Genomic DNA, 14253 nt, shown 5'->3' with positions numbered 1-14253 from the left:
TTGAAGTTTAGTTAAAAAAAAAGCCTCATAAATAAATATAATAAAATATTGTTTTGTAATTTAGCCTAAAATTGGTGGAATTCTTCTGGTATTTAAAATTATGAAAAATCCGGTGATCTATAAAGAAAACTGAAAACTTCTAAGTCGAATCCCTTCTCTCTTTATCGAATTATGAATTTAAAGATGGGCAATTGCTTTTACAGTTTTGTCATTAACTAAAGAAATATTGACATCTGAAAATATATTTTTTTAATTTAATATCTTCATTTAGTAATGTATCAATTATTATCGATCACAGCGCACTAATTGATGAGAAGTAAGGCGGTCTAACAGGGTGTCCCGAATTGCAGTTAACAGTGCATTATGTGTTCAGAACAAGCCTTCATTTTATTTATAAATATACAGGGTGTGTACAAAACCCTAGGACCTATTTCTGCGGTCAAAATAAGCTGATTTAAAGCAACTTACCCTAGTCCAAAGTTGCTTCGTTTGTTAGTTATAGGGTGTTAAATTTAATAAATAGAACTCGATTATATTTAATTTTTTAAACATTTTTCATGAGAAAATGGGCATCTTTTTATTGTGGCCGATAGAGGCCGCTCCATACTGCACTGTTGATGGTGTAAAATGGCCATAACTTTTTTGCAAGAGTGATTTTTATTTTTTTTTGTAAATTATCAAAATTATTTTTTCTCAGAATATAACCAGCAACATAATATGGTGTGGTATAGTTCCGTGGTAATAGTGGTATCTTCTGGAAAAAAATCATCCTCATTAGAAATGTTATGATTATTAGCAGAAGGCTGAATAATGTCGCAGGTTCAAGTTGTTATCAGTTTGTTTATCATAATATTTTTGTAAAAACTAACCAAAGTTACCAATTTATTTACAGAAATCATCTTCATAATTAAAACTTTTTGAAATTGGAGAACTAAGATTATTTATACTCAAAGTTTAATACTCAAAAATAACCTTAATTCTTACCGGAAACCTGGAAATATTTTGTGGGAAATATGAGGGCAGATTTTTTTGAGATTTTTCGGAAAATTTGATTAATAAAAGTAATTTTTTCGGTTATATGACATATCACTTCGCGTCGTTCACATCAATCGCATCGTATATCATTTCTTCCTTTTCAAAACATGATAATTATTATTTTCGTGTTATAGTTTGTAGTTTTTGGTGCCGTTTTTTTGTATGTGACATGTTTTGAAGTCTTAACCTCCTATGACCAACAGATGAAAATGAACCTTAAGTCTATTGTGCTTCTAAAGTTTATCACACTACATCAAGAGATAAACAATCAACAGGATTCCATTCTCAGAGACAGGATTATTTTTTGCTTTAATCGCGTTTTGTTTTTGTGGGGTCATTCTCAGACAAGTTGTCTTAGAATTTTAACATGGATTCAAGCTGTACATCATGCAATAAAGCATGCGTTTTTAAACGCCGTCCTAATGCTAAAAATGGTGAGCTCTTTGGAATTGCCTGTGAACATTGCAGACTTTTTTCTGTAAATCTTGTGTTGTCTTAACTGCTGCTGAGATTGACGCTTTGACCATCCAGAATAGGTCAATCTCTTTTTATTGTTGTTGTAGCAAATATGTGTTTCCTATCACTGACATATCCCAACAGTATGAATCTCCTCAAAATTTAATTGGATCAAAAAACCTAATATATTTTTAAACTTGAGGCAGAAGTCGGTGACTTAAAATCAAATCTTGGATCCGAAATTAATTGAAGAAAATAAATTGAAAGATGATCACATCAAACGTCGAGTCTCCATCTTTTCCCTATCTTAGTTTTGCCAATCTTGGAATATGGATCCATTATTCGGTCCCCCCCAGTACAGTATCTGGCTGGCAATGATTGGAGGCGTTCAGAGAAAGTTAATGTATTTTGGGAAATTTGATATATATCCCCAGAGAGGATGTGATAATGATCATTTGTTGCAGGTTTTTGATAGTCTCTGAGTAAGCGAAGAATTAGAATATTTTTGAGCACTCTTTTTAAAATACTGAAACTACAAAGTATATTGTCCTGAGATTCTTAGTCAGTTACCTTTTGCTTTAAACAAAATTAACACTCGCCATCCATTACTTTTTTATCTGGCTTATCCACGAATCAGCCTTTATAAGAATTCTCCCATTTTTAAACTTTGTGAATATTTTAACTTATATGCTTCTGATATTGATATTACTAGTCTGAATCAGTTTAAAAAAATAATTCTAAATAAACTAAAACAGAACTGAACTGGTCATTGATGTGTTGAGTATTTGTTATTGTATTATTGTTATTGTATTATTATTTATTACTGTACTTTTTATGGGTTCTTTGGTAATACTTTGTATGCTCTCAAAATTGTCGCAAAATCGCATCCAGTACTGTCTTTAAAGAGTCCCAAAGTATCTTTTTGTATTGCCCTTGAGTTGCCTTTGAGTCGCCTTCCAGTCAGTGGTCGTAGAGTCGTGGTGATTTTCCGTATTTGTTCCATTCCAGGCATTTTTAATAAAAAGCGAGATGTTAATAACGCTTGCTATCTTATCACAAAATTTAGATATGGCACATCCTGTATGTTACAGATTTTTTTTTGTCTAAAACAAAACTTATATGTACATTTTATGAAATATTCAAAATTTACAGCATCTTGAAAACATTTAGGTTACAAAGTTAAAATACTTCTGAAAAAACTCGTATGTTCAAAGGTCATTTTATGTTAGCCACCCTGAATATCGACGAGGAAGCAATTATTTTAAAAAGCATTTGGTGGGATTTCACGATTATTAAAAAGTTGCACTAGGACTTAAGGCTTTAACTTGAGTCGTTTTATAGATCACAACTAAGTCTATTATATAAGTTAGCGGGTTAGGAAGGGCGAAAAGACTTTTCTCCACAAATGAAAATGGTAATCTTTTTTTGTCAAGAGTAATGCATTTTGAAGTTCAATTATCATCATCAGACTCTTACACTACGTAGCTGTTATGGTCATTTGTGGAGAAAAGCCTTCCCGCTCTTCCTAAGTCGCTATATTATAAGTAAAATCTGTATATAAAAGTAAAATAATCTATTTAGAAAATACTCTATCTCATACGATCAAATATTGAAAAGAAGTAGAAAATAGACTTATACATACGTATTTAATAGAAATATCAACTTAAATCTTTAACGATACCTTACGTTATATTTAATTAAAAACAGTTTATCAAAGTATCAATCAATCGTCAAATTATAAAAAAAGTATTGTAACTATTTTCGAATTAAGAACCAGATTTAAACAAAGGGCAGATGCGAGATTAGAAAAGGTAAGTATATTTTATATAAAGGTTGGTTCATATTAGATATTTTTATTAAATAATACGGTAAATGGTAAATAATAAGGTTTTTTCATTCTTTTAAATTTCAATATTCATAATAAAGTTAGGTACGATATTAAAAAGAAGAAACGAGCTCAGAGATCTATAGATTAAACTCAGCTCCTGGGTATATAAAAAAATCTATTATATCTCAGGCAAATATAGTTTTTTTAATGGTCTTGTGTCGAGCACATTTAGCCACACGTTCCTAGTGGAAAAACGTTATTTATGTTGTATGATGGCTCTTATCTCACAGCCACCTATACACCTGTATCTCAAACAAATTAGAAAAACTCATTGGATTAGTTAATTATCTAACTCTCTATAATGTACATATCTTCTTATATCAATTATTTTAATATCTGCATTGAATGCTTATTTACTTTTATTTTATTTTTATATATCTACTACCTGATAGGAAAGAATAGGACATCCTTTGAAAATTTTAGGGAGGGTCACTCGCTTCTCGCCTTGGAGTCCCAAGCAAGGCATGTAAGACAATAATTAAACAATGTTTTAATTTAAAACAATACAGAGTGACTCGGATAGGTAGGTAAATAACACTGGGAAAACATAGGGAGTCTTTTTAACTAACTTACATTTTACATCCTATGTCTAATTTTATCTATCTTTATATCATTCAGAAAATGCACATACTATGATCATTTTACGTTAAACCTTCTGATGATTTATATATGTCGTAGCCAGATTGTCAAATATGACAACTTTGCCAGAATGTCAAACGGTAATGTTTTCACCGTTTAACATTCTTGCGGGTGGAGTATTTTAGTCGGTTTGTAAAATACGAATTCTATTTAAGTATTTAATAAAATATAAATTCTTGATATCAACATACATATTTGGCAGCACTAAGCAGATAAAAAATTGTCCTTGTAGCTATAAGACAGTTAGATGAATATGTTAATACGCTTTATTTTATGAATAAAACAAATGAATAAAAATTTATTATTTATTAATAAAAAATACTAAAAATACAAAAATAAATAAACATTTAATATTCTTATTATGTATTATGTATACATAAGCATACTTAAATTTAAAAAAAAAAAAACAAAATAAGCGTTGATGAAAAACAAGTTCATTTACTGGAACATGGACCACTAAAATGCACCTACTGGTACATTTTCCGCGAGCCCTAAAACAAAGGCATCTCTAAGAGCTTACTAGGTTTGCACTGACATTTCTTAAAACCTTGTCCTCCAAATTGCGAAACCTTAGAAACGGCTTCCCTTAGAAAGATATTAACATCTGGTGTGACAAAGGGATTAAATTCGTCTATGGAAAACCATCGATTAAGGCTGTACCTATCTGGTATACCCAATTTTGTATGTCCAGAATATTTTCTAGTACCCCTTTTGAGTCAAGGGGACCCCTATCAAATTTTGGAACTTCCACAGATATATACTTTCCCACTTGCAAATCCTTACATTTTATTTTAGTTATTTGGGCCATTTGGTCAGCTGCACGTTTTTGGCCAATTGTACATTGTGTTATTTGTGTTTTTATTAATTCTTCCTTTTCACAAAAATTGCATATCGCTTCGCTTTCATCACAGGATAAGCACAGTTTTCGTTTTGCCTTATTTTCTTTATTAAAAACATTTTCATTTTCGGTTATACAGTTAATAATCGTTGACCCCGAAGTTAACCCATTACCCAAAAAACTTGGAAATTCTTCAACCTGATTTATTTCATGCGTTGTCTGTAAAATAACATGACCGTCCATATAATTATACTCTTCGACACTGTCCTGATCCATTACTACCAGTTCGGAAATACTTTGATGCCCATTACAAGGACCTTCTTCTCTCACGAAAATATCCTGCAAGAAAACTGGTATGTCATCAATGTTAAAGATCTCTGAATCTGGTTCTGTCTCATTTTGAATATTTTTTACGATAATGTCGCTTTCCTCGAAGCTGTCTACTGAATTTTCCTTCATCATATCTTCTAAATCCTCTTCTGTTGAAATGCTTTTAACTGTTTCATGCGGTAAGCTACTTGAATAAAGCCCAACCTGAAAATCCACGCCAAACAAAGCTTTATAAGGTGATCGCCCTATAATCCTATGGAAAGATGAATTCTTGTGCCACCGTACAAAGTAGCAACCAAGGGACCACAAGCTACTTTAACAGGATCCATATTTTTAGAGTAATAAACACACCAAGAAGAGTTGTAACTAAACGAACCAAGCAAAACTGAAAATATGGATCAAATTTGAGTATCTGGCTAATACTGGCCGCCGTTTTTTAAAAGACTAAAATGCATCACTCGTCACAATGTCATAATATCAAACGATGAAATGTATTTTTAGCGTTTAATAATCGGGCCAAGCAGTCAGCGTAGTTTTATAAAACGCCTAGTCGTTTTATAAAATGGCTAGCCAGATAGCAAAATAATGAGTTGACAATTAATATTTGACAATCTGGCCGCCGTTTATAAAACGACTAGGCGTTTTATAAAACGACAGGTTTTGTAATCTGGCTACGACATATACACTGCTAAATGCATAGGCCTACATATGATGACGTCACGCGTTAAGCGCTCCGGCCTTATTATAGGAGGTATTGGCTAGTAGGTATATCTATGTTTGTTTTTTAACATTGAAGTTAAATTCTGAAATTGTGATTAAATTAGTCAAAAAGTGATTTTCCTCCGCCTGTTCCCTAGAAATATGTTGATATACTGAAGTTGGTGCGATTCTGTCTAAAAGCTCGTTAGCAGTTTCTTTAGTTATTGGAACTTTATTATTACTATTTAAGCATTCTCTAATACGGTTGACGCTATTCCAAACTTTTGATGGTAACATTTAAAGCAAATTATTATATTTAAGATTTATTGAACTTACAGTAAATTAAATATATTAAGTTCATATTTATTTTAAATCCGTGAATAAGTTTTTTTTCTTTTTAATATTTAAGCGTGTGAGGTAGTATTTTCTAAATTGATTTTTACTATGAAAGTGACGTAATACCGAACAAAATAAGTAACCCGCTATATTATAGTCACTCCACTTAAAATGAACTTATAATTAGTCTATTATTATTTATAAGGGTTTTCTTTTAATAAACGACGTATTTTTAATATAATTTCTTTTAAGGTGTTAACTTGCTTATTGGGACAGAACATGGACTCATGTTGTTGGACAGAAGTGGTCAAGGCAAAGTATATCAATTAATTTCGAGACGTAGGTTCCAGCAAATGGAAGTGTTGGAAGGTCAAAACATACTCGTAACGATATCGGGGAAGAAAAATAGAGTTAGAGTCTATTACCTAAGTTGGCTAAAAAGCAAGATTTTGAGAACGGACGGCGTTAGTGATGTACGTAAATTCGCAATTTAAAATGTTTTGAAATTGATTTTATTTGTGTTGATGTTTAGCAAGTGGAACGGAGGAATGGCTGGATCAATGTAGGAGACTTACAAGGGGCGATGCACTTTAAAATAGTGAAATACGAACGAATAAAATTCCTGGTGATAGCGCTTCGGGACAGTATAGAGATTTACGCTTGGGCACCGAAACCATACCACAAGTTCATGGCTTTCAAATCTTTCTGTGATCTTACGTTTCGGCCTCTTTTGGTCGACTTGACTGTTGAAGAAGGTACCAGGCTAAAAGTTATTTACGGCAGCTCCGACGGTTTTCATGCCGTGGATCTGGATTCGGCTAGCGTATATGATATTTATTTACCGAAACATGTGAGTTTCTTCAAAATAACTTTTTTTTTTCAATATTTTATATCGTTTTGTTTTTTTTAGACGCAAAATAGTATAACTCCTCATTGTATAGTAACATTACCGAATAGCAATGGAATGCAGTTATTGCTGTGTTATGATAATGAAGGTGTTTATGTAAATACGTATGGAAGGGTATCGAAAAATATGCTGCTGCAGGTAAGGAAAAGTTAATCCATATATAGTTTTTATTGTATATTATTTATCTAATTCACTATAGCGAATTGTTGTGACTGAACAATATACTGGGTATCCCACCACTGACCGTTTGGTGCTACGTAACAAATCATAAAATTTACAGCATTGATGGCTTTTAAATATTTTCCTTAAATCAAAATATATGTTTAAGGAAAATAACAAGTTAGGGAAATTAAAATTTATATAGTTGATCTTAAAAGTCCGTTAAATCTAGTAACTGGAAGCTTGGTTCAATATTCAAAGAATCACGTCAACGATGTCCAGTACGATGAAAAAGTGTCTATCCTTACTAATCATATGCTTAATATACTAGATATTCACGCACCTCTATTCACTCACCTTATTGTTAAAACTTGTAAAAATAGACCTTACTGTCCTTGGATTACTGATAATATAAAAATAATGAAGCAACACAGAAATCGGGCTTTAATGCGCTTTCGAAAAACAAGAAATTTGGAACAATGGAACTATTATAAGCAGATAAGAAATTTTACAACCACCGCCGTACGTAATGAAAAAAAGGCTTATTTAAATAACAAATTTCAAAACTGCACTACTCGAGACAAATGGAAGGAGCTTTATAAGTTGAATATAATAAATTACAAATCTAGACAAATTCCCGAACATCTAAAAAAGGTCGATGAACTTAACGACTGGTTCAGTCATTTAACTTCTAATATTACTCCTCCAACAAACCAAGCCTTCAATTTCTATAAATCAAATCAAAAGTTTCCTCCATTATTTTCTTTTGCACCAGTGGATGAAAATTTAGTATCAAATTTAATTATTAAACTTAAATCTAAGGCGTTTGGGCCTGATAATTTAAACACAACATTAATAATTCTTTTTTGTCCATTTATAATACCATTTATTACCCATATTATAAATAGTTGTTTGTTAAACTCGTACTTTCCAAAATCTTGGAAGTCTGCTTTTATTTTGCCACTTCCTAAAAATAATAATCCCTTAAATTATGGCGAACTTAGATCAATTTCAATTTTACCAGCCCTTTCAAAAATCTTGGAAAAAGTAATGGAAAAACAAATTACCGCCTATGTTACTGATAAGAATAAATATTATATTACAAAAACAGTCGGGATTTCGAAAGGGATTTAGCTGTGTTACCGCTGTTACTGACATCACTGATGAGGTTGTCGCCAATTTGGACAAGGGTGATGCAATGATTTTAATACTGCTTGATTACTCTAAAGCATTTGATATGCTAAATCACGAGCTTTTGATTAATATTTTATTATTTCGGTTTTAATACTACAGCTACTAAATTAATTTTATCCTTTTTAAGTGATAAAATACAACGAGTTTTAATTGGAGAAGATAAGTCTAGGGTGGCAATAGTAAGGTCTGGCGTCCCACAGGGAGCATTCTGGGTCCTTTGTTGTATAACATTTTTACGTCGGCTTTTATGGATAAATTGCAATTCTGTAAATACCACCTCTACGCCGACGACACACAATTATATTTGTCATTTAATGCTAGTAATATTTAAAGAGCTAATTTTTGTTTGAATGCTGACCTTGCTCTAGTAAATAGAGTCTCGACAGATCATTCTCTTAAATTGAATCCAGCCAAGAGCATGGCAATATTATTTTGTGGTGATAATAGCAGAAGGGCGGTTTTGGATCATGTCCAACTAATTCTTAATGGAGAACTTATCCCTTTTCATGTCTTAACTAAAACTCTAGGCCTAATGGTAGACGTCAAGCTAAAGTTCACAGATCACATTACAAGTTGTCTTCAGAAAGGATTTTCAATGCTAAAAAAACTTTACAAGCATAGATCTTATTTGTCAAAGGAAACAAAAAAAATTTTATGCGACTCATTAATTCTAGCCCATTTTAATTATGCAGATACAGTATATGGACCATTTTTAGACTGCGCTAACTCTGCAAAAATTCAAAAATTACAGAACTCGCGCATAAGGTTTATTTGTGGAATTAGACGTAGGGAAAAGGTATCACAGAAATTAGTTGATCTTAAATGGCTTAATATGTTAAATCGCCGAGAGTTGCACTCCATATGTTTTTTTTATAAAATAATGAAATTTAAAGCACCACCATATCTCTATAATAAGCTCAGATATCGTACTGACGTTCACAATATAAATATTCGCAGACATGACCTTTTGTCTATACCTTTAGATAAGAAAGAAATTTTTAAAAAGTCATTTTCTTACAATATTGTGTCCAAAATTAATAAATACAAAATTTGGGATTTTTCTAAATCTACATCGGCTTTTAAAAAATCAATAAAAATGGTTCTTTCATCTAAGCAAAATAGTATTTAATGCATTGAAATAATTTATGTTATTTCTTGTTAATACTGACATCTCTGGTAAATCAGTCGCCCTGGTTCTGCCCTCTTTTGTGTCGGGATTCCGTGTTTGGATCTGGCGCGCGATTGGAAATATACATTTTTATATGTATATTTTTCTCTACTATAAGAGTCTACAACAGAAATATAGTCAATATACCTGGGGGACAAGTCGTCCCTCCTTTCCTGCCTCCTATTAGTAAATAATAAGTAAGCTAGGATAATTTAAATTTCTTTTCTTTTCGGTTAGTTATGGATGTATACCCTGCATGGCTATTCGTACAGTTTATAATGCGGTTCGCGATATTTTTTTTTAAATTATAAGTGTAATATTTAAGGTCCTAACAGCTCCTTCTTCTGAGGGTAGCTGAAACATGACCTTTATTTCCTCTTTATAGTTACATGCTGAATTAATACACACTGATGGATTTTTTTTTCTTTGTATTTATATTGTAAACTTATTTATATCTATGAGTGAGCATATGTAATATCTTATGAGGAAATATAAACCGTCTATTATTATTATTAATTTCCAGTTCATGTTTTGGCTTACGTTTTTTCATCAAATTTTTCCTCATGTTGATATTCTATACAATCAGTTTCAGTCCAGGCAAATTGATGGAGTTCAATTGCAAAAATCAGTTTCTACTTTCGAGGCATCTATATTATGTATAAGGTGTGAAACTAACGCTATCGAAGAACAATGGATGATGATAAGTGAAGAAAATGGCAAACGTAAAAAATTGGATAATACAGAGAGAAAAAGTGTAATTGCCAAAGAAGTATGTGATATTATAATTACTCAAATAAAAGATAGACTGTCCTACAGGGGACATTTAGAACCAAATTTGCTCCTTACAAATACTTCTTACGGCTCTTTTAATAACACGCTTCCAAACGAACTTTTTAAAACGTGACCACACTTTATCCAATGCTTTCAAAGGAAACATTAAAAACAGAACTAGAAGTCGTATATTCAAGGAGTGATTTTTCACAAATAGAAAATTTGACAAATACTTTGGAGTTTATTTTAAATAATGAATTAGAACACACTTTTTCGGAACTTGTGAAATTGCTTAAAATAATTTTGACAACTCCCATGAATACTGCTGATGCTGAACGCTCTTTTTCGACGCTTAAAAGATTAAAAATATTTCTGCGAAATACCATGACAAATGAATGCTTTGGCAATGATGTCAATAAACAGGACCTCTGTTATGGACTAATTTTGACGAGAAAGTGATGAATACATTTGAAAAACTAAAAAATCGACGAATGGACTTCTTTCCTAACTTTCTTCATTTAAAGAATAAACCTTTATAATATTTTTTTGTGATAATATTTTTTTTTATGTAATAATTTTTTTTATGTGAAATAAGTACAGGGCGTTGCAAAATATTTTTATGTTCACACTTAAACATTTTGATTTTTTTTGCGCACACCTACTTAATAAACACAATACTTAATGATTTTAAAAAGCTTTATAAACATGAAATAAAAAAGGCAGAAATTAATTCTAATGATAGAGTAATTCTGACCTCAAAAGATCCTCCAAAAACCATGGGGTTTAATTAATAGGCAACGAGAAATACCTGGAGCTCCACCTCGAGCTCATAACATCACTCCAGATGAGTTTAATAATAATTTTTTTCGGATTGCTCACAACAATAAAAGACATACGTGACTTAAACATGGATTTTCTAAAGAACATCAATGTAAATCCCTCAAAGAATTTTTCCTTTTCTGAGGTGTCATTTAACCAGACCCGGGATATCATAGACAGCTTAAAAAACAAAAAAAGTTGTGATGTATATGGCTTGAATGTTGGCACCATTAAGGTGATAAAAAAATATTATCATAAGTCCTCTTACACACTTGATAAATCAATGTTTTAAAGAGAATACGTTTCCAGCAGTTCTAAAAAAGGCGATTATAACACCCATATTTAAAAAGGAGAAATTGACGACCCTGAGAACTATAGGCCGGTTGCATTGCTCCCAAGTATCTAAAATAGTAGAAAAGGCTATGGCTTTACAAATTACAAATTTCTTTGAAAGTAACAACTATTTCTCTGGATCACAGTTTGGTTTCAGAAAGAACAGGACCACACTCGCGGAGTGTCAAGTTGATTCGGTGATACCTCAGGAACAGGCTACACTCTGTGAGGGTGTCTGGAGTGTTGTCAGGGGAGAGTGTTTGGTGAGAACCGACCCACCCTAATATACACTTAAAAGCTTTTATTATGCCTCAGTGCATTCCACTCTATCCTATGCCTTATAAGCTTGGGCTAATTCCTCCAGTATTGGGAGAGTATTAATAAATCAAAAGCGCATTGTACGTACGATGTTTAGACTTTCCTTCAGAGAAACTTGCCGTGGTACTTTTAAAAAAGAAAAAATTCTAACTATAATAATTAACATCTATATCTTGGAGTGCGCATGTCAAGTACATACCAATCTTTCCAACCGCAGGAGATCTGGAGATCTTAATTTTTATGAAACTCGAAATGCAGATAAATTATACATCCCTTTTACTCGGTTGTCGCAGGTACAGGATGGTCCGGAAATTACATCTCTTAAAGTTAAGTGCTAGTTTAAGCTGAGCTACTTTTCCAACTTTTAAGAGGGCTCTTAGAACCATGTTAGCTGACTATCCTTTTTACTCGTTGACAGAGTTCTTTAACTGTAGATTTATTGACTAAATTAAGTTAAAATTTGTTTCCTTTCATATCTTTGTAAATGTATACTATTTTTATTAACATTGTAGTTTTTTATTGACAATTCCTATACATTGTTATGATGTCGATGGAAATAAATTATTTGATTTGATTCACGCTTAACCGATTTACGGCCAAGGATAGAAATAAAACTTAAAATTTTTAAATTATATATTTTAATTATGAAAACACATTACAGAAACACATATGTGAAATCAAAAAAGAAATAATTCTGCTACTTTCTGAAATAAGTGGTCTTGCGTAAACGCATCAACGGCCTATAGTGATAAGTGATATTGCCGAAAACAGTCAGCATGTAATTAAATAGTGCAACGCTCACAAATATAAATTGTTTGACTTCTACATACACGACATCTTCTTCGGGAGTCAGTCCTACTGATTACATATCCAGAGTGATCAACCCTCACTTCACTGGGTGGTTCTAATGGAAGTGGTCTAGCGACAAAGTTCTTTGTTTTTAATAAGCGTACGGCGATGAATGATTTAAAATTCAGTTGTGACATTTTATTGTGATTCACCGTGTTGTAGAGTTTCCGGGAATTGACAAGAGTACTGTCTATTGTATTTTTAAATAGTGGCCACCACCATTTCTTCTCATCACACCGATTCTATAATTTGCCACGCTATTATCATGCAAATCTACTCCTCCCATGTATTTATTATATCTTGAAATTACAGCTGGTTGTGGGATTGACACTTCTTTTTTCGATTTTCTATTATATCTTTTAGCAGAAGTAAGAGGTTTTACATGATAATGGGTACTAATTGCCGTGACAATAGAATTATCGTTCCATTTTACCAATGAAATTTGTGTGGATTCATCAAATTGGGAATCATAGGTACCTCTTTCTTTTTTTGAAATGACTTTATTATCAACCAAAGGACAATGACTGGTTCGGTTTTCGCGAATCGTTCCTGTGTCAAAATAGCCTTTGGTTTTCAAAAGAGATAAGAGCTTGTAGGATGAAAAAAAGTTATCAAAAAAGACGTTATGATTTTGCGGATTTTTCACAATTGATAAAAGTTCAATAACTACAATCGCACCAAGTCCAATATCACTGTTCTTCTCTGCTGCTCCCACATAAGGAATGAACTTGTAGAGGTATCCACTCGAAGAACAAATGCACCAAATGTTTGAAACCAAAACGCACAGGCTTGCCTTTTATAAACATCTTACAAGAATGGCGTCCAAAATAAGGAACCATTTGCTCATCAATAGATAAGTTGAATGAAAAAATGCCAAACTGTAGGAATTTTTCATTCATTGTATCAAAAAAAGGGCGGAGTTTTGTATACTTGTCTCCTTTATCCAGATTATTATTATCACCCAAGTGTAGATTTTGCTTTATCGATCTGAACTTATTCCTATTCATGCAGTCTCTGACAATATGCACAGTTTTGTCCTCATCTAAAGATCAATACATATCTGTCTAGGGTAAGCTGTGATATCCAGACAAAATTAGGATCCCAAGAAAATTCAGCAGTTCTTCTCGTGATAGATAGATGAAACTCGTGTCTGTTATTGTCTTGTGCGTATTTTTCTGAAAACTGGATAATCAAATCCATAAGATTCTCATCGACAAATTTGAAAAAAAATGTCCAACGGTGACAAACCCTCTAATTCGCCCCTAAGTTCTTGAATGTGTTCCTCTTCTTTGGATAAAGGTAAATTCTTGTGTATGAATGATCCAGATCTCCAAGTCGGGTTGTAACTTACCGCTTTTTTTTTAGGATTTTTCGGCGTTTTGTTGCCAAATCTTCTTCGTCAGATTCATCGTAAATCTCGTCTCGAACGGTGTGGATCTCGAAAGTTCCCGCTATATCTCCATTCTGGCTATTTTCGATATTTTCCGGGTCCTCTGAAAATTATTCCTCGTCTG

The 14253-nt window shown here is 32.4% G+C and overlaps 1 protein-coding gene and 1 long non-coding RNA gene across 6 annotated transcripts in view; one reads left to right on the top strand and one right to left on the bottom strand.

The window, feature by feature from the left end:
* LOC126745987 (serine/threonine-protein kinase mig-15) overlaps positions 1-14253 on the top strand; it is a 162158-nt gene that overhangs the window by 128909 nt on the left and 18996 nt on the right. For all 5 annotated transcript variants that reach the window (XM_050454069.1, XM_050454070.1, XM_050454068.1 and 2 more), the window contains 3 exons: positions 6474-6694; positions 6754-7071; positions 7132-7266. In XM_050454069.1, the coding sequence (XP_050310026.1) occupies positions 6474-6694; positions 6754-7071; positions 7132-7266 (674 nt within the window). The remainder of the gene's footprint in view (positions 1-6473; positions 6695-6753; positions 7072-7131; positions 7267-14253) is intronic.
* Positions 4310-5613, bottom strand: LOC126746003 (uncharacterized). The gene is made up of 2 exons (XR_007663773.1): positions 5271-5613; positions 4310-5195 (listed from the first exon to the last, which is right to left on the bottom strand). It is a non-coding gene; the product is annotated as an uncharacterized LOC126746003 (long non-coding RNA).

Source organism: Anthonomus grandis, chromosome 16 (genome assembly GCF_022605725.1).
Source record: "Anthonomus grandis grandis chromosome 16, icAntGran1.3, whole genome shotgun sequence".
In the NCBI taxonomy this organism is placed as follows: domain Eukaryota; kingdom Metazoa; phylum Arthropoda; class Insecta; order Coleoptera; family Curculionidae; genus Anthonomus; species Anthonomus grandis.
The sequence above is the reverse complement of the archived record's forward strand: the minus strand, read 5'-3'. Positions and strand labels throughout refer to the sequence as shown.